Source organism: Pseudomyrmex gracilis, unplaced genomic scaffold, assembly GCF_002006095.1.
Source record: "Pseudomyrmex gracilis isolate BER0280 unplaced genomic scaffold, ASM200609v1 scaffold_1742, whole genome shotgun sequence".
Classification (NCBI taxonomy): domain Eukaryota; kingdom Metazoa; phylum Arthropoda; class Insecta; order Hymenoptera; family Formicidae; genus Pseudomyrmex; species Pseudomyrmex gracilis.
Window position 1 is genome coordinate 1 of NW_018022326.1, and position 23,365 is coordinate 23,365.

At 36.4% G+C, this 23,365-nt stretch overlaps 1 protein-coding gene across 2 annotated transcripts; it reads right to left on the reverse strand.

The window, feature by feature from the left end:
- Positions 1-12,623: 12,623 nt before the first annotated feature.
- Positions 12,624-22,994, reverse strand: LOC109862403. 2 transcript variants are annotated; one of them, XM_020442449.1, is made up of 5 exons: positions 22,948-22,994; positions 22,709-22,878; positions 22,546-22,623; positions 22,131-22,280; positions 12,624-12,948 (listed from the first exon to the last, which is right to left on the reverse strand). In XM_020442449.1, exons 2-5 carry the CDS (start codon positions 22,777-22,779, stop codon positions 12,882-12,884), a joined length of 366 nt encoding a protein of 121 aa, XP_020298038.1. In that variant the 5' UTR covers positions 22,780-22,878; positions 22,948-22,994; the 3' UTR covers positions 12,624-12,881. The 2 variants fall into 2 exon arrangements, with proteins under 2 accessions (XP_020298038.1, XP_020298039.1); XM_020442450.1 differs by lacking the exon at positions 12,624-12,948 and adding an exon at positions 16,914-17,123.
- Positions 22,995-23,365: the final 371 nt, after the last annotated feature.

A 23,365-nucleotide genomic window follows, 5' to 3' on the forward strand; every position in this document is an offset into this window, starting at 1 on the left:
CTCTCCGGGAGTGGTCCATATATGGACCAGCACTCCGAGTGGCGACTTGTCATAAGAAGTTCATTTATTTAAGTCATGAAATTCAGCTAAAATGCGAGGTCAATTTTAAAGGAAAAATCCCCGGAGCGAAAAGGTTAAAGAACAATAGTATCAACATCCCACATAGCACGTAATATTACTGCATTACAGTAATAAAATGACCGCCGAAATGCATCGCAGTAATATTATGGTGATATATAAAAAAAAAACGCTTTATAGAAACAAAATTAATTCGAAATTTTACTTGAATTAATTTTTGGAGATTTGATTCAGTTTGTCAATCAACTGATTAACTTGATGAAAGATACCGGGCCTGGAAAAAATCCTAAAGTGATGATGGGATTTGAACTCGAGACCTCCATATTCGCAGCCCTTGCACTCAGTCCGCTAGACCACTTGTTCCTTACTATAATGTAATTATTTTTGGCTCTTATGACCGAAGATTTCATATGTTTGTAATTATTTTTCTTTACTTATTCTCAAACTATTCTACACATTTCATTTATTATTTAATAATAAAAAATATTTAATAATAATTGTTCTTATTATAAAATTTAAATTACTACAATAAACTTTAGTTATCATTGAATATATATTTATTAATATGTTATTTTTAATCGCAAATAAATTTAATATATAAAAGATTATCAGTTTACCAAAGTGTACGTGGCTACTTATCTATAAATAAATGGCTATACTTATCTATAAATAATGTATTTAAAGATATAATATTATTCAAAAAAACAAATGTTATTAATAAACATATTATCACCTTGACGCCGGGGACCGCATATATGCGTGATTCAGATCTTTACTAGGCGCCAGGAAACGCATATGCGTCATTTAGATTTTTCTCAAAAATAAGTAGATAAAACGCTATAAATTTCAATTTCTCTTCAGAAACGTTACAACAGATGTTTTACGAGTTAGAATAACTGAATATGTTTTAATTTTCTTGTTTTATTTTGTAATAATAATATCCACATTGAAACCTTGTATATGTTAAAGCGATAAGATACGACTTCAACGCCCTGCTCTGCTGTCGATACTTGAACTGTGATTATGTAAGAGCAAAATAAGATAAGAATTCGACGCTTTGCCACATACAATGTTATGTATGTTTGTGCTAGAGCAATAAATAAGTACACCTTTCAGTCTTCTCTAGGTTTTCATAACTCGTATATGTTTCTCCAGGGCTGTGTTCCAAAATTCTACTCCGTCAACTCTAAAGAACCTAGGATAGTGTAAAGAGATAGGGTAAAGAGTAAACCAGAGTAAGTTACAAAATCGAACGGTTTTGGAACGCAAAATAGTAAGAGTCAGGGCCTGAGTACAATAGAGAAAATATTAGGAATAAGAATTAGAAATAGAAGTTAAATATACTATACATTGACAAAAAATAAAATATAACATATAAATATAAGAAATATGTCATGGCTGCATGATATACAGCCTATATTTATATACATTTGTTATATTTTTTTTGCGTTGTACATTACATTTAACCTCTGTTTTTAATTCTTATGCCTAATATTTTCTCTATTACGTTCAGATTCTCACAAAATGGAATTTTAATATTTTCAAGCAGTAGAGTTACAGCTATCATTTGATAAATCGCGTGCAAATGACGAAATTCATTCACTAACGTAGTGCGAGTGACCAAATTCATTTACTAACTATTAAAAATAGCGCGCTTTTCTTGGGTTTACTTTTCCAACTCAACTCGAAAGCAGGGTTTATAGAGTTGACTCCGGGTATACTCAACCCTCACTTTTAGAACAAATAGGCTCCGCCCATATAGTTGCTTACTTCGCGTTTTGGAACGGCGTAGAGTCACCTCAGCTATTCAGAATGGAATTTTGGAACGCAACCCAGGAAAGTTTCTCACTTCTTAACAGTTTTCGCAAAGAAAAATTTGAATTTCTATTTTTATAGATTGTTTTCTAGCATATATACATATATATATATTTAGATATATATATACAGGGTGTCCCAGAATTGCCGTACAATCTCTCGTAGGCAGGTAGAAGGAGTAAAACTGAGTCGAAAAGTCCTGAACCATTTTTTTCTATTATTTATAATAAAGGAGTAATTATTGAGTAAATCAGGCCAATCAGCGCAGACCTTTAGCCAGACGCACGTCAGTGAGCCGCGCGCCTCGTGTTTGAGCGCTCACTGACGTGCGTATGGCTAAAGGTCTGCGCTGATTAGCCTGATTTACTCAATAATTACTCCTTTATTATAAATAATAGAAAAAAATGGTTCAGGACTTTTCACCTCAGTTTTATTCCTTCTACCTGCCTACGAGAGATGTTAAACCAATTCTGGGACACCCTGTATATACACAAATACTAACTTTGATAATATTAAATTTCGCGCAAGTGCGTTTGTCATATGTTTTACTTTATAAATAAAAAAGTTAAAAATTTCTAATAATTGCAAGTTAAAAAGTATCAATTCTTATGCAAAAAAGTAATCTCTCTTTTTCTTCAATATTTCATTGAAAAATATTAAGTGGTTCAAAAGTTATAACAGTTTTTCTAAAATATCGCAATTGCCCGAAATTCCACGAATTTTCCCCGGTTCCGCGTAAAGTCTGCTCCAAAAGGGCCTGGTGTTAAGGTGTTATTATAATTAACGGTTGAATTTAACTCAAGGTTGTTGTTAGAACTTCATTTTATCGTTTTATTGATGTCATAGTGAAATTCAATATATATAATTTGATATATGACGTCAACGCGACATCTAAATGACGTCATATCGGCGACGTCAACTTTTGGTATTGTAAATGACGTCAAAATAACGTACCATTTATGTTACTTAACGTCGTAGTTATCAAAATCACTTCATAATCACGTTATTATCACGTGAGCTTGCTTGCTGGAGAGTATACTTAAATCCGCGAGTTCGTAGAAATCGCCGGAATGTTGCGCTATAAAATCTAAATAATAACTATGAAGATAGCAGAGAAGCTTTTTGACGGAAAGACATCTCCTGCGTGTTCACTGCTTTCTTGTGCAATTTTCGTCTTCTTTCTGGGTTGAGTTACGCCTTTCGAGCGTTTTCCCTCACCCTTTCAGGGTGTAGCTACCCCGGGAGTGAATTTTCATTAAACTTTTCGGTGTTTGAGCGTGTGAGGCAATTAAAGTGTCCTTGCCTACCCTCTCGCGGGACTCGCGGCCGGATGGCGGGCTTTCGCCCTCTCCGGCTTATGAAGAAATTGGAAACGATTTACAATTATTTCTTGTAAGCCCTTCGACTCCGGACTCGAGGTCTGACGCCGTTGAGTCAAGAATGGATGTCGATGGCTCGATTAAGACTTGTAAGAGACCACATCCGACTACAGATGAAGGAGGATCTTCTAAAACCTTCCCTGAACGCAAACTTCCCGCTTCGATGAGCAAAAAGAACACAAGGAAAGAGCTTCGCCCCAAAAGGCCCTCGCTGTCACATACAAATGCCGCTACGTCGCCGAAAGTAAGAGAAACTGACGTCTTGTCACCGCTGCCTACGGATTCCTCGCCTGGTGAGAAGTACGGTAAGAGTAAGCGACATAAATCCTCCCAGTCTCCTGTAAGTAAAACTATCGCTTTTGACAAGGAGGCTCAGCAAAAATATGGTGCTTTTACTCAAGCCCCGTATGTGATTCACTTCCGAGTTCCGACGGCTCCGGGGATGAGATTCCGGTCAATGCCACTGATCTCAGTCTCCAAGAAACTATCTACATCTAACTTGAAATTTTTGAGCATCCATAGATAGATACTCTCGTAATACATGGAAAGTGGTTTTCCCGTCGAAGGTGGCTGCTAACAACGCCCTTGTCAACAAGTATGTGAAGAAAGCGGGAATGTCAGCATACATCCCTGGCTACAAGCTCAGTAGAAAAGTGATTGTGAGGGAGATTCTTCTTGACATGTCCTTGGAGGAGGTTAAACAGGCATTGAGGACAAGAACAGCAATATTATAGTTCTCAAAATCTTTCATCTTAAACGCCGTGACAGATCATCAAAGAAATGGTTAGAGTCAGAAACTATTTGCTTGGAACTGGCAGGTGAAGTATTGCCAGAGTCACTCATCATCTTAAAACCGGTAAACCCAGTCCAATCCTATGTTCCTGCAGTCCGGATGTGCTTCAATTGTAACCATTTTGGCCATATCAGCAAGTACTGCGAAGAAAATACTAAGTGCCTGATTTGCGGTGGAGCTATCCGGAATTCAAAGGATACTCCTTGCACGGCTTCAGCTTCCTGCGTAAATTGCACGGGTGCTCACAGCTCGCTCGACCGCTCGTGCTCTATCTACAAACGCCATGCCGAATTGGCTCGAGTGATGGCATATGATAATCTTCCTTATTTTGAGGCCAAACGGCTGGTGATCAACGCAAAGAGAGGGGCGGGTCCTGCGCCGGATAAGACGCTGAGAAACTTTCCCCCCTCCCTTCCCGAGAGGAAGTCTCAATGGTCAACTCGCCTGTGGCGTCTACTTCGAACGGATCATCAACGTGGAGATGGCCGCCCGCGGCTAATTTTTGTGGTGAGGAGGTTAAAGCTCGTGTGCGCCAGCTGGTCGACAAAATTATGCGTATAAATTATGGACGATATAGACACATTACTTCAGCAAATTGGTAATACCATAAACTTTTTTTTACATTTTAAGGTTTCTAAAAATAAACCAATCCATAATGAATAAGTCTAAATCTCGTTGCGATCCTTTTGATTTCATCCACTGGAACGCAAAGTCGATATTACCACGCTTTACCGAACTTGCTCGTCATTGCATGTTTTACAATTTTATTTTTGTTTCAGAGACGTGGCTCACTCCAGCCAATTCATTTATTGTAAAGGGATTCGACGCGGTGCGGAGGGACCGCATTGGGCGTCCGGGAGGAGGATTAATGATCCTGATCAATCACTCCATTAAATATCGACGGATAGCGAACGTATATGACTGTGCGGGTAAGTTGGAGGTGTGTGCCGTGGAGATTTTCGTGCGGGGGGAATCCCTGGTCCTGGTAGCGTGTTATCGCCCCCCGAACGCGGGCGTTGTGTCGGTAGGTAGTTGGCTCTAGTTTTTCGGTCAGTTTGGCGATAGTAAGGTTATATTTAGAGGTGACTTCAACTCTCACCATGTGGGATGGGGTTCGCGGGCTACCTGCCTCTCCGGGGCTGCCATCTGGGATGCGGTGGAGGACTCCAATCTTCTATTGCTTAACGACAGGTCTCCGACTTACATCAGCGACTCTTATCGATCTTCATCTGCGCTTGACCATCGCTAGCAGTTCGCTTGCCCTACGTCTTTCTTGAGGAGTGGTTGTGGACTCTTGGGGAAGCGATCACTTCCCGGTAGTGGTTTGTTCTAGCTTACGTCCCGATACCTCTCTGCCGGTTCGGCGGACCACTAGGCTCCACTCAACTCGCACGGACTGGCCTACTTTTCACCGGGCCGTAAACGATAGGTTGAGGGATCTTCCTTGCTCGTTTCCTGAGACTGAAGTGGAGGTGATGTACAGGGTGTTGCATTTACATACAGGTCATTACGACGGATTGCCTACTGTTCCCCTGGCAGGCGCGCACGTTCGAGCGGCACTTCAGGTCTTACTGATATGGTTAGGTTTTCTAATGAAATATTTGAACAAAATACTCAAAACTATAAATATGAAAAAAACAACATGATCAATATAAGCTGATTAATTAACAATGATAAGTGTGTAAAAATGAATAAAAGAAACTTTCTTTCCCAGAATTTTGTAATATTTTTGTTTAGCGTTGAAATCTTTTTGACAGAAATTACAGATTTCAAAGAGATAATATTTAATTATATATGTTTTAACAAAGTCTTAGAAAATAGGCAAAAATATTATTGTTAACATTTTAAATTCTTTGATTTGACATGTTTTTCCCTATAATAACAAAATAAAAAAAATATCAAAACTAATGTTATTTTCTTAATTTAAAATGTTAAATAAAACTCTATGGATCTTTACAAGATGTTTTGCAACGTTTAAACCAATAAAAAATTGCACCAAATGTAAGTGTCTAGAGTTTACCGAATTAGAGTTAATTTAATTAATTACTTATTATTAAACACATTATAATAAACACTTATATAAATATAATTAAAAATTTCTTAAATTAAATTTCTTCTTCTACTTGGTGTAGTATATGTTAACAATAATATTTTTGTCTACTTTCTAAGACTTTGTTAAAACATATATAATTAAATATTATCTATTTGAAACCTGTAATTTCTGTCGAAAAGATTTCAACACTAAACAAAAATATTATAAAATTCTGGGAAAGAAAGTTTCTTTTATTCATTTTTACACACTTATCATTATTAATTAATCAGCTTATATTGATTATGGTGTTTTTTTCATATTTAAAGTTTTGAGTATTTTGTTAAAATATTTCATTGGAAACCTAACCATATCAGTAAGACCTGAAGTGGCTTGGACGTGCGCGCCTGCCAGTGAAACAGTAGGCAATCCGTCGTAATGACCTGTATGTAAATCCAACACCTTGTACAATACCTTTGTGGCACTGGTGGTAGACTCCCTCGAGGCTGCGACTCCGAGGGCAGTCCGCTCTCCAGCGAACAAACCCCAGATCGTCTGTCCTCCGTGCCTGTGGTGGTCCGCAGAGTGTGAGAAGTTCATTCGCCTCCGTAAGGCAGCTCTCGCCAGGTTTAAGTTTACTGGTCTTCATGAGGACTTCGTGTCATATAAACGTCAGGTTGCGTCTACTAGAAAATTTCGTCGTGTTAAGCAGGAAAGCTTTCGAAAGTTTTGCGCTGGTTTGCGCAAAGATACCAACTCTACCTATGTCTGGAATGTTGTGAAACGCTTCGGCTCCCGGTGGAACAGAACAGGGTTGGACAAGGCTTATTCTGAGGAGAAGGTGGGTAGAGTCCGCTCCCAGGTTGACTCGTTGTGCCTTCTCTGAGTGCCGGTTTCTCCGACATCTTTCACGTATGAGTGTCTTGATTCTTTTCTGGATTAGCCGTTCTCTTTGGAGGAGTTCGATGCAGCCCTAGAGAGCGTTAACATTAGCTCTAGCCCGGGCTTAGATAACGTGGATTACTTGGTGATACGCAAGTTGCCGGCGTTAGGCCGGCTTTTCCTGTTGAATTTGTATAATGCTGTGTTTAGCTCGGGTTGCTTCCCGTTGGCCTGGCGTCGCTACTTGGTCTTTTTTATACCAAAGTCGAGCGGGCCGAAACTCCGACCCATTTCTCTGGCTTCGTGCCTCTGTAAGACATTTGAGAGAATGGTTGTTAATCGCCTTAACTGGTGGCTCGAGTATCATAGGAAACTACCCAATTCACAGTTCGGCTTTCGTAAACAGCGCTCGTGTATTGATAACTTGACTATCCTGTATAGTGAGATAATGAAAAGCTTTCAAGAGGATACGGCCGTCTCAGCTGCCTTCCTGGATATCCAGGCGGCCTATGATAACGTTCTTCCGGACGTTCTGATTGAGAAGGTGATCGCTCTTGGGATTCCTCCTTGTACGGCCCGGTTCATTTTTAATCTGACGTCTGAACGTCAGGTTACGTGTAGATTTGGAGATCTTGAGGAGATACGTTGGATTTATAAAGGTCTCCCTCAGGGAAGTGTTCTCAGTCCGTTGCTCTATACGATTTATGTTGCCCAGTTGGGCCGGACATGCTCGCCCGGGTGTAAGGTGCTTTAGTATCCTGATGACGTTTGCGTGTACGCCTCAAACGGAGATGTTAGGGACGGACTTCGTGATCTGGAGGAGTCGGTAAACAATGTGGTGTCTGCCCTTGGCTTGGACCTGTCTGCCACGAAGACACAGCTGTGTGTGTTTATTTGTGGGAACCGGAGAGCGTTGGAGATTGCTCGGGGAGGTGGACGTGTGGAGAGCCATCAGGTTTGGGGAATAATGGTGATGGGGGTTAAAGTTACCTCGGTACCAGAGGTCCGTTTCTTGGGCATGACCTTTCGATCTAACCTAGAGTGGGGAAACCATGTTCTGCAGTTGGAACGAAGGTGTGCCAGTTCTATGCGCACTCTCAAGTGTTTGGGTAGGACATGGTGGGGTAGTAATTCCCGCCTCTTGCTCCGCCTTTACGGAGCACTGGTGCGGTCGAGAATTGAGTACGGCGGTTTTCTGCTTCATGGCCTCTCCAAGGGGGTGGGCAACCGTTTGGATAAGTTGCAGCGACGGGCGCTACGAGTCGTGATGGGCTATAGGACCTCTACTCCGGTGAATGTGTTGTTGACAGAGGCTCGGGAGCCTACACTCTTTCTACGTTTTCGCTTTCTGTGTTGTAACTATCTCTCTAGGGTGGCCACGGTGAACGACCACCCGGTGTGGAGCTTGCTAGAGGAGGTTCAAGCTCTTTTGCTGGCGTCACCGAACAGAAATCAGGTCGGCTCGCTTCTTCTTCTGGAGGCTTTTTGGTTGGTTTGCCGGTGGTCCAACTCGTTGTTCTCGTCTGAAGTCCCCGTCTGCTATTCTTTCGGCTTTGCCCCGCTGCTGTCTACTCATGATGTGGACTTGACGACGGGGGCGTCCCTGCGTCAGAGCCTTGACGTGGAGTCGAAATTTCGTCGTCTGTTCCGGGCCGAGTTGGACACTTCCGTGTGCCTCTTTACTGACGGCTCACGGTCGGAGGGATCCCCTTTTTCAGGGTATTCGTTGGTGTCGCTGGACGGCAGGTATATTCGCCGCTTTTGTTCGGTAGGGTTCGTGTCGTCTTTTTGTGTTGAGGCTATGGTCATCGTGGGGGCCCTTTTGTTTGGCGCAGGTGGAGAGCTGGTCGGCGGTTACGATCTTCTCTGACTCTTTGTCAACTCTGTCGGCGGTGCAGGCTCGGTTTTAACCGGGCCGGAGCTCGTATCTCGTTTTCTGGTGAAGTCGTTACTTCTGGATCTGAGGAGTAGGGGAGTTAAGGTCAAGCTGGTGTAGATTCCCGGCCACTGTGGGGTGCGAGGTAACGAGTGGGCAGATTCTCTCGCGAAGGATGCAGTTCGGTGTGGCAGGCCTTCCCAGGTGGAAGTGCCTCTGGATGAGATTAAAACCTTTTGGAAAGCCAACTTGAAGACAGAGTTGTTGTCTTGGTGTCGGAGCAAGACTCCGGCTCGGGGAGTCTACTACTGCAGTAACTTTTTGACAGATTCTCGGAATACCTGGTTTGAGTCGTTAGCTTTACCTCGCAGGGCGGTGACATCTATCAACCGCCTTCGTAGCGGCCACACCTCGTTACGTGCCAGTCTTTTCCGTTTTGACATAGTGGACTCGCCTTTGTGTCGAATCTGCGCTCAGGGGGAGATCCCAATTCACGTGTTTTGGGAGTGTCCCCCGTACGACGAACGACGCAAACTACTGCGCAGCCGGCTGGTGCGAGCGGCTGGTTTTTTTCCGCACCCTGTCGAATTCCTGTTGACATGTTCTCACCAAGACATTGTCGCTGCGGTAAGCAGTTTCCTTTGCTCAATACCACTCTTTATTTAACATGTTTTATATATGCGATTTGTGTGCAATGAGTTTAGTTTTACGATATTATGTTTTAACTAAGTTACTTGTATATCTTTAACTGTTATATTTTATATTTAGATCAATATGTAGACTAAGGTCTTTGCTCCTTTATTTTATTTTTATTTTGTTAAGATTCATGTAATGTTTATTGGCCACTGGTTACACGGGCCAAAGTGAGCTCCGGCCCTCCATATACATACTGTGATGTGTATGTGCATTTAAGTTTCCCGCTACTCTCGATGTGATACTCGTATGTATAAAGGAGGCGCACCCTATACATGCTCCTCCGTGCTAGTGTTTTATACTCTAGTTTAGTTCAACATTGTGTGTACTTCCATTGTAAGCCACATAAGCGCGTCTTGCGGCATGTACCTTATTTCATCAATAAAAAAAAAATAATAATAATAATAACTATGGCACTCTGCACATGTCTGTACACTAGGTGAGATTGTGGTTACGCTTTTGCAGCACTTACTACAACGAATTACCGTGGGACAGGTCCCAATGGTTACCCCGTGGGTTTTAATAGATTTGCAATAATAGCAATAATAGTTACCGGGTTTGAATGCACAGGTTTCGCAATAAATTTGGTTATTTTTTTGAGACTGGTAAGCTGAAACCTTGCGACAACGGTCTAAGGGCGCCGGCACACGAGACGGATAGAGACGGAACGGAACGAAAGCGGAATTATAACGCAATCACAAGTCTTCTATTGTCACCTCTCTATTCTTTTGCTATATTCAACAGATACTCTCAATTTATATGAAAACTGATGAGAAGAATTATGTAGTTTGCAAAATGGATTCAAGCAAAGGAATCGTAAGTAATATAGCGAATTGAATAACTGTAATTAGCAGAAATATTAGTGTGTTATATTAATGTGTAATTTACAGATGTGTTAAAAGATTTTAAAATGTGGCTACTGTGGCTGGATTATCATCGGATCTTGTGGTGACATATTTCAGCATAAATGTTTCCAGAAATACTCAGAAGAAATGCATGCATTACATGTTGATAAGAACCATATTGCAATGATGAGTATGTGCTTATATTTATATAATTTCAGTAAATTTTATGTTATTGTAATAATATTGTATTTTGAAGTTGCAAGAAATTATAACAGAGAAAATGAAGATCCACAAAATGTAAGCGTAATCTTTGTAGAGGATAGTTCAAAATCAATGTCAGACGATAACGATGAGATTCTAGTCGAACTTGTTTCCCAAAGATCCGCAATTTAGAACTACAAATTACCTGTAAGAGAGGACCAAACTAAAGATCAACGCTCTTTGGGTAGAAGTAGCAAATCGATGGGAGGAGGTAATGTTTTAAACATTAATATCGTAAATAAGAGGAGGTAATGTTTTAAACATTAATATCGTAAATATTAATATCGTAAATGAAGAAAGTATGTTTTGAAATATAATACAATACAAGAATTATATTTACAATATAGGTAAAGTGACTCCTGAATGGGCTAAAAGGCGTTGGAGAGATTTACGTGATTCCTATGTAAAAGCAAGAAAGAAAGCAAAAGCTTATGTTCCAAGTGGATCTGACATAGAGACAGCAAAAAAATTGCGATCTAGTTCGTTTAGATTTTTTCAACAAATGCAATTTTTAGAAATAGCTTACACTACAAAACCGTAAGTATATTTATTTATTAATGAATTACCATAATGAAAATTAAACTGAAAAAAAAGCAATTTGTGCATTATAATTTCATTGTATCTATTATTAGGGTATATAATGTAAATCTTTTTATTTTTTAAATATGTTTTTTAATTTTATTTTGCAGCACGATAAGCTCGTTGAATTCGTTACAGATCAGTCCAAATTCAAATACATATTTGGATAGAAGTTTTAGTAGAGCTGCAACAAATACAGATGCATTAACAGTGGCACAAGAGTCAACGCCAAAAGTACTCAGTGGACCATTATCGGTTCCTCTTTCGTCAACTTGTATTGCTTTCAAATTCTTCAGCAATACACTCCCAATTAGCTGCATTTGGTTGAAGAAATACTTTGTCTTTTAAACACTTCCAAATAACAAGGCAAGTCTCGGCGACAATTTTTGAAACAGTATTATGAGCTATACGGAAACTATAAGATATGGAGATCATACTGTCTCCGGAAGTTAGATATCGTAATGTAACTTGTAAACGGGTGCGTGCAGGAATCGGTGTTCGAATTGTTGTTTCTTTCGTGATGTATGGTTCAACGGTTGTTAACAATTTTTGGAATGTCTCCAATGACATGCGGAAATAGTTAAAATATTTTTCAACATCGGTATCTTCCATTTCACGAATAAGATTGTCGCTTGCGCCTTGCATTAGTCTTCTTTCCTCTCTGAATATAGGACCCAAAATTGCCGTGTGCGTTTATTTTCTCGTGTTTTTTGTATTAGATACAATAAAATTATTTTTAATATTCGTTTACGAATAACCTGCTTTTGAAATGAAGAGTACGGTTTGTTTTTGCATGAAAGCCACATACGACAAATGTAATATAAAATATTGTCGACTTCCATAACTTGATGTTTAATTACAAACTAATTACAATAAACACAAACTCAATAAACTTTTTTATCAAAAGATTCCGCTTCCGTGATCCGTTCCGCGATGTAAATCCCTACTATCCCATGGAGCGGAAAAATAGCTGCAAAATCAAGTTTCAGCTAATCATAAAATAATTGTATACGAACGTTTACAATTAAATGTCACCAAAAATGCATTTTATTTTTACTATTTCATCGTATCTTATATTTTATGCTATTATATTTACATAATGTCACTTTTTGCCTATAAAATATGGCAAATAACATATAAATATTTATTTTATATCACATCGAATATTCCGCTTCCATCTACATTCCGTCTCGTGGGACATAAGGCAGAAGAAACGACAGAACAAAACAACGGAAGAAACTATAGATCTGTGATTGGTTCCGTTATAATTCCGCTTTCGTTCCGTTCCGTCTCTATCCGTCTCGTGTGCCGGCGCCCTAAGCTATACTTTTGCCAGTGATCGACATTTTGAGAAAGGAAAATAATATTGCCGTTCAAAAGGATTTGCCGAACATGAATACACATTTATTTTATTCTAATGTAAGTACAGGTGGAGCTGGATTTATTGTACAGATGAGTTTGTCTTTATACACGCGGTAATGTGGATCATTAATCGGTAATGTTACGGTGTAATACCAATGCGTGGTATTAATCGGAATGAGTTTCTTCCACCGCTTAATTTCCAGGTTCAGGTTCATCTTCTCATCGCTAATAATTACTGGATAACCGACATCAGCACTGGGCGGCTGGTGCAACGTGCTTTCTACCCACTCTAAACCTCTACGCCACCGTTGCTTCTGCCAGCCCGAACGATTCCCGCGTTTATTCTTCTTTGACATCTACGGTTAAACACTTATTTAGAATACACGTACCGACGCGGCTGTTAACGAGTACACTTAGTTTAATATTCCTGAAATAAAGAATCTTGATTATATCTTGAGTGGATGCGCCGTTCGGGCGCATCCTTTCTCTCGGCAGACAGAGACAAATATAGACGCGGGGGCCTTCCAATATGGCGGCACTCACGCTTGCTTAAGGCCTTTGCACGTAAAAAAGTTTTAGTCGTAACCGTAAGACTGTAGCAGTAAAATTTATTATTCATTCTTAATGCCTTGACTTGCGCATGCGCACTTCCATTTCTTAAACAGAGGTTAGAATACACGCATATATGACACTGTAAATCTTCGAGCCACAAAGAAGTCAAGTCAAGTCATGCGGTACTATTATTTATAACTTTGACTACTGTTTATAACTTTGACTAACATATTTTCACGTGCGACCTTAACTTTAATGAAAAAATATCGCAGTTAGTACAATGGCAAAACTATTTTGATAGTTGTGTAATTTAAATATATATTTTACTTATAAATATATATTTATTTATAAATATATATTTTATTTTACAATTGCAATATGTTAAATATATATATATATACATAAATATCATCTTTAATAGTATAGATGTATTAGGTTAATCAGAAAGAGTCTTTTTGTATTTTCAGTCGTCTTACTTGCATAAAATACAAAAAGATTTTCTGACCAACCTGATATACTACTGTTACGTCCTGTGACTACGGTTTCCTTCTTTACGCAACGCAGAATGGTGAACACTCGGTAGAAACAAATTTTATCTTAAACAAAAACGCGGGAGATGAGACGCGGACTAAACAGAAAACTTCCAGATGGGGAACAGAAGATCGATCTGAGAAAACACGTGACAGTAAAAATCGGGTGAACACAAAGCGAAACGCACCTCAACGAAATAAAATAATAAATCCGGGAAATGAAAAATCCAAGACAAGCTCCGCGGGCAAACAAATGCCGGACATATGTAATAACAATCCACATGTGCCCGGCTAGGCAAAATTAATAAATCTCCTTATCTCCGGAAGGGAAGTTTTCTTAATAAAAGACAGACAGGAACACTCGCGAGACACTAACAAACAATTTCTGCCGGATAAAAATTATCTCCATAGTAACAGCTGCGAAGCGCAAGAGACGTTGTCCCACAGATGGTGTCTACTTTAATGAACTTTTAGCAAATTAAAAGTTATCACCGTTTTTGATAGAAGCGGGCGAGCTTATCAAGCGCTCTGATTGGAAGGCCCCGTGGCTACTAAAAAGCGCATATAAGGTAACGCTCCCGCGAACAGAGTCAGAGAAAAAAACGAACCTCCGTCGCGATCAGAAATAATAAGAAAACCCTGAATACCATTCGCGAGTGCCGTCCAAATTAGTGAAAGTGCAAACTAAGAGTATCAGGCCGACTCATCGGTGAACTGAAGGACCGAACAGGCTTCCCTCAACCAGGAACTCCGGATAAAGAAATCCGCGGAGGGACGTGGAAGAAGTACATCGCAAGTAGTAAGTGCTAAGTTAATTTATCTCCGCGAATAACCAGCCGACAAAAGAATTTGCAGTTGAATCTTTCTCTTTCCAATAAGGATCGTAATAATAATATTTCAACCCGATTTTTTTGATAACATTGTTTGATAAATTTTGGCCGATAATACAATTAAAAATAAAATCAGCTGCGAGTTCATTTAAATGGAAAAGACCTCCTCATTAATTGATTACGAATTTAAGTGGAGAATTGTAACCAAACACTCCGCGCTGCGATTAAAACTCGCCGAACCCAGCGGAATCGAGCCTTACGACAGACAGCCTCCCTTGCAGAGCCAAATAGGCCTACGGAACTCTCTCCAGCCTCCGTACCAAATATACTCAGTCACAACACACCGACACTAACTAACCACACACACTCAGTATCTACGGATTTTAACGTTCCCTCCACCTCACACTCCGACACACCCGCCGTGGGCCACGAAAACGACACCGATTCGTGGTACGAACCCACTTTGTACTCCCCCGTACTTTTCGAGGATGACTTCCAACAACTCTCTGCAAACCTTTCTCCTCCTTCGAGATTCAACTCCTTCCCCTCACCCAGACTCTGATCCGAAAATAGACATAATTTACGAATACTTAGCCTCTCGCCCTTCCTCTCGCAATGCACTTCTTTTCGACTTCGATTCGGAACTCGAGATCGAATTCGAGCACCTAGCTCCTCGTCCTCTCTCCTCTCCTACGTCTGACGAAGATCATCTCGAGCTCATAGAACTCACTGACGGTCCTACCCCTCCTCCCTTTAACCTTCCGCGCTCTCGTTTTCCTTTAGATCCAAACCCAATATTCTATTTTTTGCGTCATGTCCTTTTCTTTCCCCGCTCACGATTCCCGGTACCTCCGGAGCAACACGCTCTAAACCTCAACGCTCTCACACCCGATCAACTCCGCAGAACCGTATCCTCACTTCCTCCCTCCGAAATAATTCCCGTCATCCTTCCGAATGCCCGCTTTTACTATAACCTGTCGCAATTTTCCATATATATTTATTATCCCCCGTCCTTTACAATAACACAACCAACTCCTTAACCCTCTTTTTCCAATTCTGCCACGAGTCGGCACCACACGCGCGCGCGCGAGCGTGCACATACACACACACACATTTTTTCATGACACTATACACTTTGTAAAGCCCACTGGAGGCCCCTGAATACTCACACACAAACACACAACACGTCCTTTCCGTGAGTATAAACAACTCGCTCGACTCGCACACAGTGAGATTTCTGCATCTTTTGTGTCGAGCTATAAAGATAATACGTTCAGCTGTTGCTCATCAACAGAACAACATTCAACATCAAAATCATTATTTTTGAAGCGTCTAAACCAATCTCTGCATGTTGTTTCCGACAGAGCATGGTCGTCGTAAGTCTCAACAAGAATTCTGTGTGCTTCAACTGCAGATTTTTTTGAATAAAATAGTCCAATAAAATTCTCCGCAAATACACTTTTTTGGCACAAAACTCGACATGTTTAACACTATAAAAATAAGTTGTTTACACTTCGGCGAAATGACATACACTGAATTTCAAGCTTGCCTATGGTACTTCCTTATAGATGCGTTACCATCTTAAACTACACGCACGCAGTTCTGGTAACGCCATCTGTTGGAAAACAGCGAGAACTTATTTAAGGTCCCAATATATATATATTCTGAACTTTTGCAGATCATGGATAAAGAAAACTTTTTGCAACTTTTACATATTTACAATTAAGTTATTTGTACACAAGTAAAAGTTATTTGTACACGATAAAAAAGAAAAGAAAATTTAAACGCTGGAGAAATAGAAAGTGGCTTGTGAGACCTATTAACACACGTCGAATATAACAAGGAGATTTTCAACATTTTTTTCAAGAAATGAAAGAAGATCCAGACTTATTTTTTCAATATACGTGATTGGATGTGAACACATTTTCCATTTTACTAACGATGCTTTTTCCATATCTGTCTAAAAAAAGTGAAAAAGCTTTGCCACCTAAGCAACGTCTCGCAATTACACTCAAGTAATGCATTTGTTCTTTGAAGACTTGTTGCTTATAGTTTAGTCTTTTCTATTGAACTGGTCACACCAGTTCAGAATTTATCTTTTTCCCTTTCATTTAGAGTGAAAAAAAAGAACTTTAAACTGGTGCAGCCAATTCAGTGAAAAAGAACAAAACATTTGAATAAATAGACACAATAAAGTTTTTTAAAAGTTTACGAAATGTTTAAAACTTATTTAATGTGTTTTGAGTTGTTATTAATTTATATTTAATAATTGCAGACATTTTGACTTGTATATAATTCAAAATTTTCTAAATATTAGTTAGTTATATTTTTATTATAATGACAAATTAAAATATAACATTTATATTATAAATAGATAGATATAAAATTTTTATATGCATACACAAATATTACAGGTATCTTGTTACAGGTAATCAGATGTTGTCAATAGCATTAGCTTATCGTGTGGGCGTATCAACAGCTCATGGTGTTGTAAAAGAAACATGTGCTGCGATAATTGCTGTACCTCACCTGTTGTTTTATGTATTCCAAATGAAGATGAATGGAAAGAAATTTGTGCTGGATTTTTACAAGAGTGGAATCTGTCGAATTGTGTTGGAGCTATAGACGGGAAACACGTTAACATTCAAGCGCCAGCAAATTCAGACAGTTTATTTTATAATTATAAAAAAACTTTTAGCATAGTACTGCTAGCGGCATGCGATTATAAATGTAAATTTACTTTGATAGATATCGGTGCATACGGTAGCTCTTCTGATGGCGGTATTTTTAATGATTCAGATTTGTTAACATTATTTCATAATAACACTTTAAATTTGCCTAAAGGAACTACAAAATTACTCGATTCTGAATTGCAAACACTATGTTTTTTTGTTGCGGACGACGCTTTTGCTCTCACAGAATGCATGATGAAACCATATTCAAAGAGAGATCTTAGTAATAAGAAAAAAATTTTCAACTATCGACTTTCTCGCGCCAGACGTATTATTGAAAATACTTTTGGTATTTTAGTCGCTTGGTGAAGAATTTTTCGAAGGCCAATTGCTGCTAATTCTTGTACTGCTGATAGTATTATTATAAGTGCTATTTGTCTTCATAATTTTTTAAGCCATTAAATGACAAATCTGCATAAAAAAGAATGTATTGTCCTCCAAATTTTATTGATTACCAGAACAAAAATGACAATATAACTCCAGAAGCTTGGAGATCTGCTGAAAAAACTAATATGGAAGACATAGAAAAAAAGCCTTCTTGCGGCACAAAAAGCAATTTCAACAAAGAGATACTTTAGCAGAATATTTCTTAATGCCAGAAGGTGAAGCACCATAGCAATATGAATACATTCAAAGAGGATAAAATGCTCCTTAAGGCAAACTTAAAAATGTTATAATTAATTATTTTATATGTAATATTTATATGTAATTATTATTTATTTATATGTACACAGAGAGAACGGTTTCTTTAAATTTAATAATCTGATTTGTTTGACTCATATTTGTTGCATTCAAACAACATAATTTTATACCAAACAACAATTTTGTTGAATAAAAATTATATTGTCACGTTAAATTAAATCAAATTATTTGACGGAAACAATACAAATGTTTGAAATAATTTATTCCAACGAAATAATATTTTATTTGGTTTTAATAAGCATTATTTAATAAAAAAAATCATTTTGTAACATAAATATTACATAAAATATATTTGATTTAAATATAGCATTGTTTGAGACAAAAAATTTAGCGTTGTAAAAATGTACTTTAAATTTTAAGAATAATAAATAATTAATAATAATAAGAGAAATATTTGTTGCAGATACATTGCACTGCAATATTTTTAATAAAATAATAATTTAAAGAAATAATAAATAAGATGCGTATAGAATAGCTTGAGAATAAGTAAATACAAATAATTACATTTTAGTAAGAAACAAGTAGTCTTGCGGACTGAGTGCGGGGGCTGCGAATACAACGGAGACGTCTCGAGTTCGAATCCCGCTATCACCTTAGGATTTTTTCAGGTCCAGTCTCTTTCAATGGAGTTCATCGGTTGATTGGTAAGCTGAATCGGGCCTCCAAAGATTACTTCGAGTAAAATCTCAAAGTTGTGTTACGGTGCAAGCCGCGAAAAAGGTTTTTGTATTGAAGTTTTAGATTTATTTAACTTAACAAAATACTTTGTTTGAAATTCAAACAATCGGAANGTTTAGTTCAAAATCAAGGTTGTTTGGACTATTCCAATGAAATAATTTGTTTGGATTTACCAAAATTGGTTAAATCTAAAGAAACCGTTCTCTCTGTGTAATATTAGATATAAAATAATTAATTATAAAATTTTTAAGTTTGCCTTAAAGAGCATTTTGTATATAAAATAATAATTAATTATCAGAAGAAAAATTAACACTCGTAATATAAATATAAATAGTAAATTGGAGTAAGGTAAAAAGTTTGTAATTTAGGAATCACACTATTCCTGATTTTTTATTTTGATTTTATATCATAATTTCGTATATTACATTCGGTATCCTTAATAAATTCATGTATGTGAGTTTTCTTATTAATTTCAGAGACCATACACATAAAGGAACAAACTCACGGTTTTAATTTAAATAATTACACTGATTTATTAGATGACTCATATTTTAATTTACTTGACAGAATAAAATCTTCTAAAATTTGAACGTAACGCTTTTATCATTTTGACTTTGCTGAGAGAGTGTGGACTCATATGTATATAAACCGTTTGTCTTTTTGTTCTGTCCAGTGTTCGACCAAAACTTCTATTCCCAGATAACCAAGATTGAATGAGCATATTTTGCAAAATCTGCAATAATACATTATGCCAGTACAGTGTAGCCAGCATTCAAACATAACCTGTTATTGCAACTAGTGTTGACAGAAAAACAGAAAAAAAAGAGAATATAAATGTGTCATGCCGTGATGCAAATATTATTGCATCAATCAAGCAGAACTTGCTCAAATAATGTAGCAGATTTGAAGCATAACGTGCTATTGTCATTTCATTCTTCATTTATTTCTATATTTTTGCTGTGTTGTTTTCTTTACATATTGTGCTTACATAATTCACTCACTGTGATGACATAGCTGAGTGGAATCTGCTGCAAAGTGCTGATTAAATCTGCGTGCATACTGCTGGCATACTGTTATCATTTGGCTATCGGGGCTTGTAAGTAAATTGTGTTTTACATGTATTATTCGTGATATTGGTGTGTTTCAACTAGACATTTGCAGACAGATTCTTCTCCTCACCTAAGACACTCGAGGATGAAATTTACACTGAGACTGCACAATTAACATCTTTTTCATCCGTCTTTTTCATCTATCTACAGGACTTTTATAGCGTGATTATTTTATATATTTTTTTATTTGATATTAAACACTGAAGATGACTCAAGTAAAGAGTCGAAACGTTTGTTTGTTAATATAACAATTCGTTATTTGATAATTATATTTATTCAACATCTTTAACTTGCTCGTTTATGACCTTACTCCAATTTACTAATAATTAATTATTTTATATACAGAGTTATAACGTTCGTGTATGTGTATATATGTAATATGATGTATAAAATAAATAATATCTTTATAAATTGTTTTGAATAGCTTATTTTTAAGAGAGTACTAAAGATACATAATTTACACCAAAACAGTTGTACTTATTAAACTAGCTCTAATATTCAGTTCCTTTTTTTGGCATAGTTGTAGTATGTAACATAAATATATGTAACTTTCTGTCAGTCTTTTAATTCTTATTGTTAGTGTAATTTGGTTTTGTACTTTTTATACAAGTAAAAACATAATATTATTATATCTAATTATTCTTTTCTTTTGCATCAAAAAGAATGTATTGTCCTCTAAATTTTATTAGTACAAAAACAAAAATGGCAATATAACTCCAGGAGCTTGGAGATCTGCTGAAAAAAACTAATATGGAAAACAAAGAAAAAAGACTTTCTTGCCAAGCGGCACAAACAGCATTTCGACAAAGAAATTTTTAGCAGAATATTTCTTAACGTCAGAAAGGGAAAATACTTTTGATATTTTAGTCGCTCGGTGGAGAATTTTTCGAAGGCCAATTGCCGTTAGTTCTTTGTATCGCTGATAGTATTATTATATATAAGTGCTATTTACTTTCATAATTGTTTAATCTCTATCTATTAAATGATAAAAATTCTACATCAAAAAGAATATATTTTCCTCTAAATTAAGTACCATGGCAATATGAATACATTTAAAGAGGACAAAATGCTTCTTAAGACAAACAAATGAATGAAATTAATTAAATGCAAACGTGAATTACTATATTTAATTATATTTTTTTCTTAGTTCTAGTATGTATTGCAACTTAGTTCTATTATGTATTGCAACTTACGTTTAATAAATTATATTTTTTGGTTTTGATAGTGATTATACATTTATCTTGCACAGAAAATCACAGATAGAACAATAATATTGTTAAGAAATAACAAAACAAAAAATACAAAATAACTACATTATTTTGAACAAAAATCACATGACAAAAAAACCATGACAGCTAATAGTAAGTATATCGCTTGTATACCTCCAAGAAAAAATAAAAATATATTTACTTATGTATGTATATAATTGTAATATTTCTTTTTTCTCTGATATATTTGTATTTTCTAATCCCTACAAATAAGGAAGAAAATTAATAAAGATGTGTATGCCACTCTGTAAACAAAATTATTTGGACAATAAGACATCGATTAGTTTTTTGTTTTTCATCTCTGTTTTCTTCTGGCAATTGCAAAAGTCGTGATACGATAAATTTAGCTAGGTGCTCATCTGCAAGTTGATAATTTTTTTTCTCTTCTTTTTTTTCAAGTAAATATTCTTTAAGAATATTTACTTGAATATTTGTTGCACTTGTAAATGAAGTTTTAAGTATATCGGGATTCTTTGTTTTTTACGTTGGGAGCCGCCAAAAAAACATTTTGTTGGAACATTAAGCGAGAATACATTTGCAGTTGTGGACAGTTTCGCTCTAGTAACTTCTTCACCTGAAGGCGAATTAGGTTTATTTAGAGACAAATTGTTTTAGATATAATCGGAAGCTTCCGAAGACCGATCTGAAGAAATGGCAACATTATGAAATTTATCCAACGTTTCATATGTTGCTGTAAATGAAGTAGAAAGCGTTGCTTTCAGAAATATCAGACACACATGCAAATTTAGAAGACATAGATGTCTGAGAAACTCTTATAGATGTTTTATATATGTTTGGTACTAGAACTTCAGAATTTTCCAAGTTTCTTGGTGATTCATGTACGCTATTTTCTAAGTAATCTTCAGAAAACTTACATAAATAATATATTATAACATATATTATAACATACATAAAACCTACATAAATAATATAAACATATATATGTGTATATATACACATATATATTATTTCATGCAAAATTTCTTTTGGTACAATTAAGTAAAAAAGTGATTATTTTTTTCTCAAAGAAAACTTTGCTTATCTTAACTATTTTATCTTGCAAGCATTATGCTTTTCTTTAATAATTGTCGTTAATTATTTTCTTTCTATTAAGTATTATGTTTTGATTGTACTTACTTTTTTCCGATTACACTCTCTATCCGATTTTGTAGAACTATGCTTGGGACTTTTTTCAATCCTTCATTTACTTGAACTGTGCTTTGACGTCTTTTCAATTCTTGAAATAATTGAGTCATGTTTTGATTTGATTGAGATGCTGTATTTTCTCTGTTAAAAAGAACATAACAATAAGCATTAAGTTCTTTATTTTACATTTATAAATAATAAAGATAAAATAACATTTTAAGCATGAAAATGAGCTAAACATAGCCTAAATAATATTAGTATAAATATTATTTTTATGATTAGTGTTTTATAAATCTTTTTCTTCTTTATTTTACAAAAAACGCAATATTTATATTATATCTATACAACTATCAAATTCTTGCAAATATAAAAATAAAAAATAACACGTATTCTTTCTAGTTCATACCTCTGATGACTGAAATTTGATTTTTCTGGTGTGGTATGCAATGTTATTCCAAATTGCAGTGAAACATTGCTGAATGTCCTACAATATAATTAAATTGATTAATCATTAAAATAATTCTAATTGTTATATATAAAAAATAAATAATTTGTTATCAATCTAATACCTTCTTCTCTGGATGTGTTTTTCCATGAATTTTATACTTTCAAATAACGGCCATTGTTTAATTTTCTGCATGTGGCACTGCCACTGCGAGTTGCACTGCGAGTTCGTTTAGTCTCCTCTGTTTGCCATATCTTTCTTTCAATCTTTTCCATCTTTGTTGAACTTCATCGACTATGATAGATTTTAATTATCAATGTTTTAGCTGCATGTTAAAGCTTTCTCTTTCAAAACTATACTTACTTGATAGATGACATGTTTTTGCAATTTCTTCCCATAACTTTATTTTCATTATGTTATCTTTATAATTTTTATCATTTTTATTATATAAATGAGGATAACTTTGTACACAAACAATTATAAAGTCGTCTATGGTATCAAAAGATTCACCAACATTGTCGTTGACGTTTTCTTCAGAATTTTCAAATGCATCATACTGATCATACATATTATTTATAAATATGATCTTTACACATTTTATATCTATAGGTTTGTTTTACTTGCATACACGAAAAGTGTAAAGTGTACACCTTACACTTTTAATACACTACACTTTTTGGAAGTGGGAGAAACATCGTGTAAAGTGTATGCTTTTCAAGAAAAACGCCAGAGTGTAACAAAAGTGTACTACAGTGACTACGTTTACACGCACTGGTAAAAC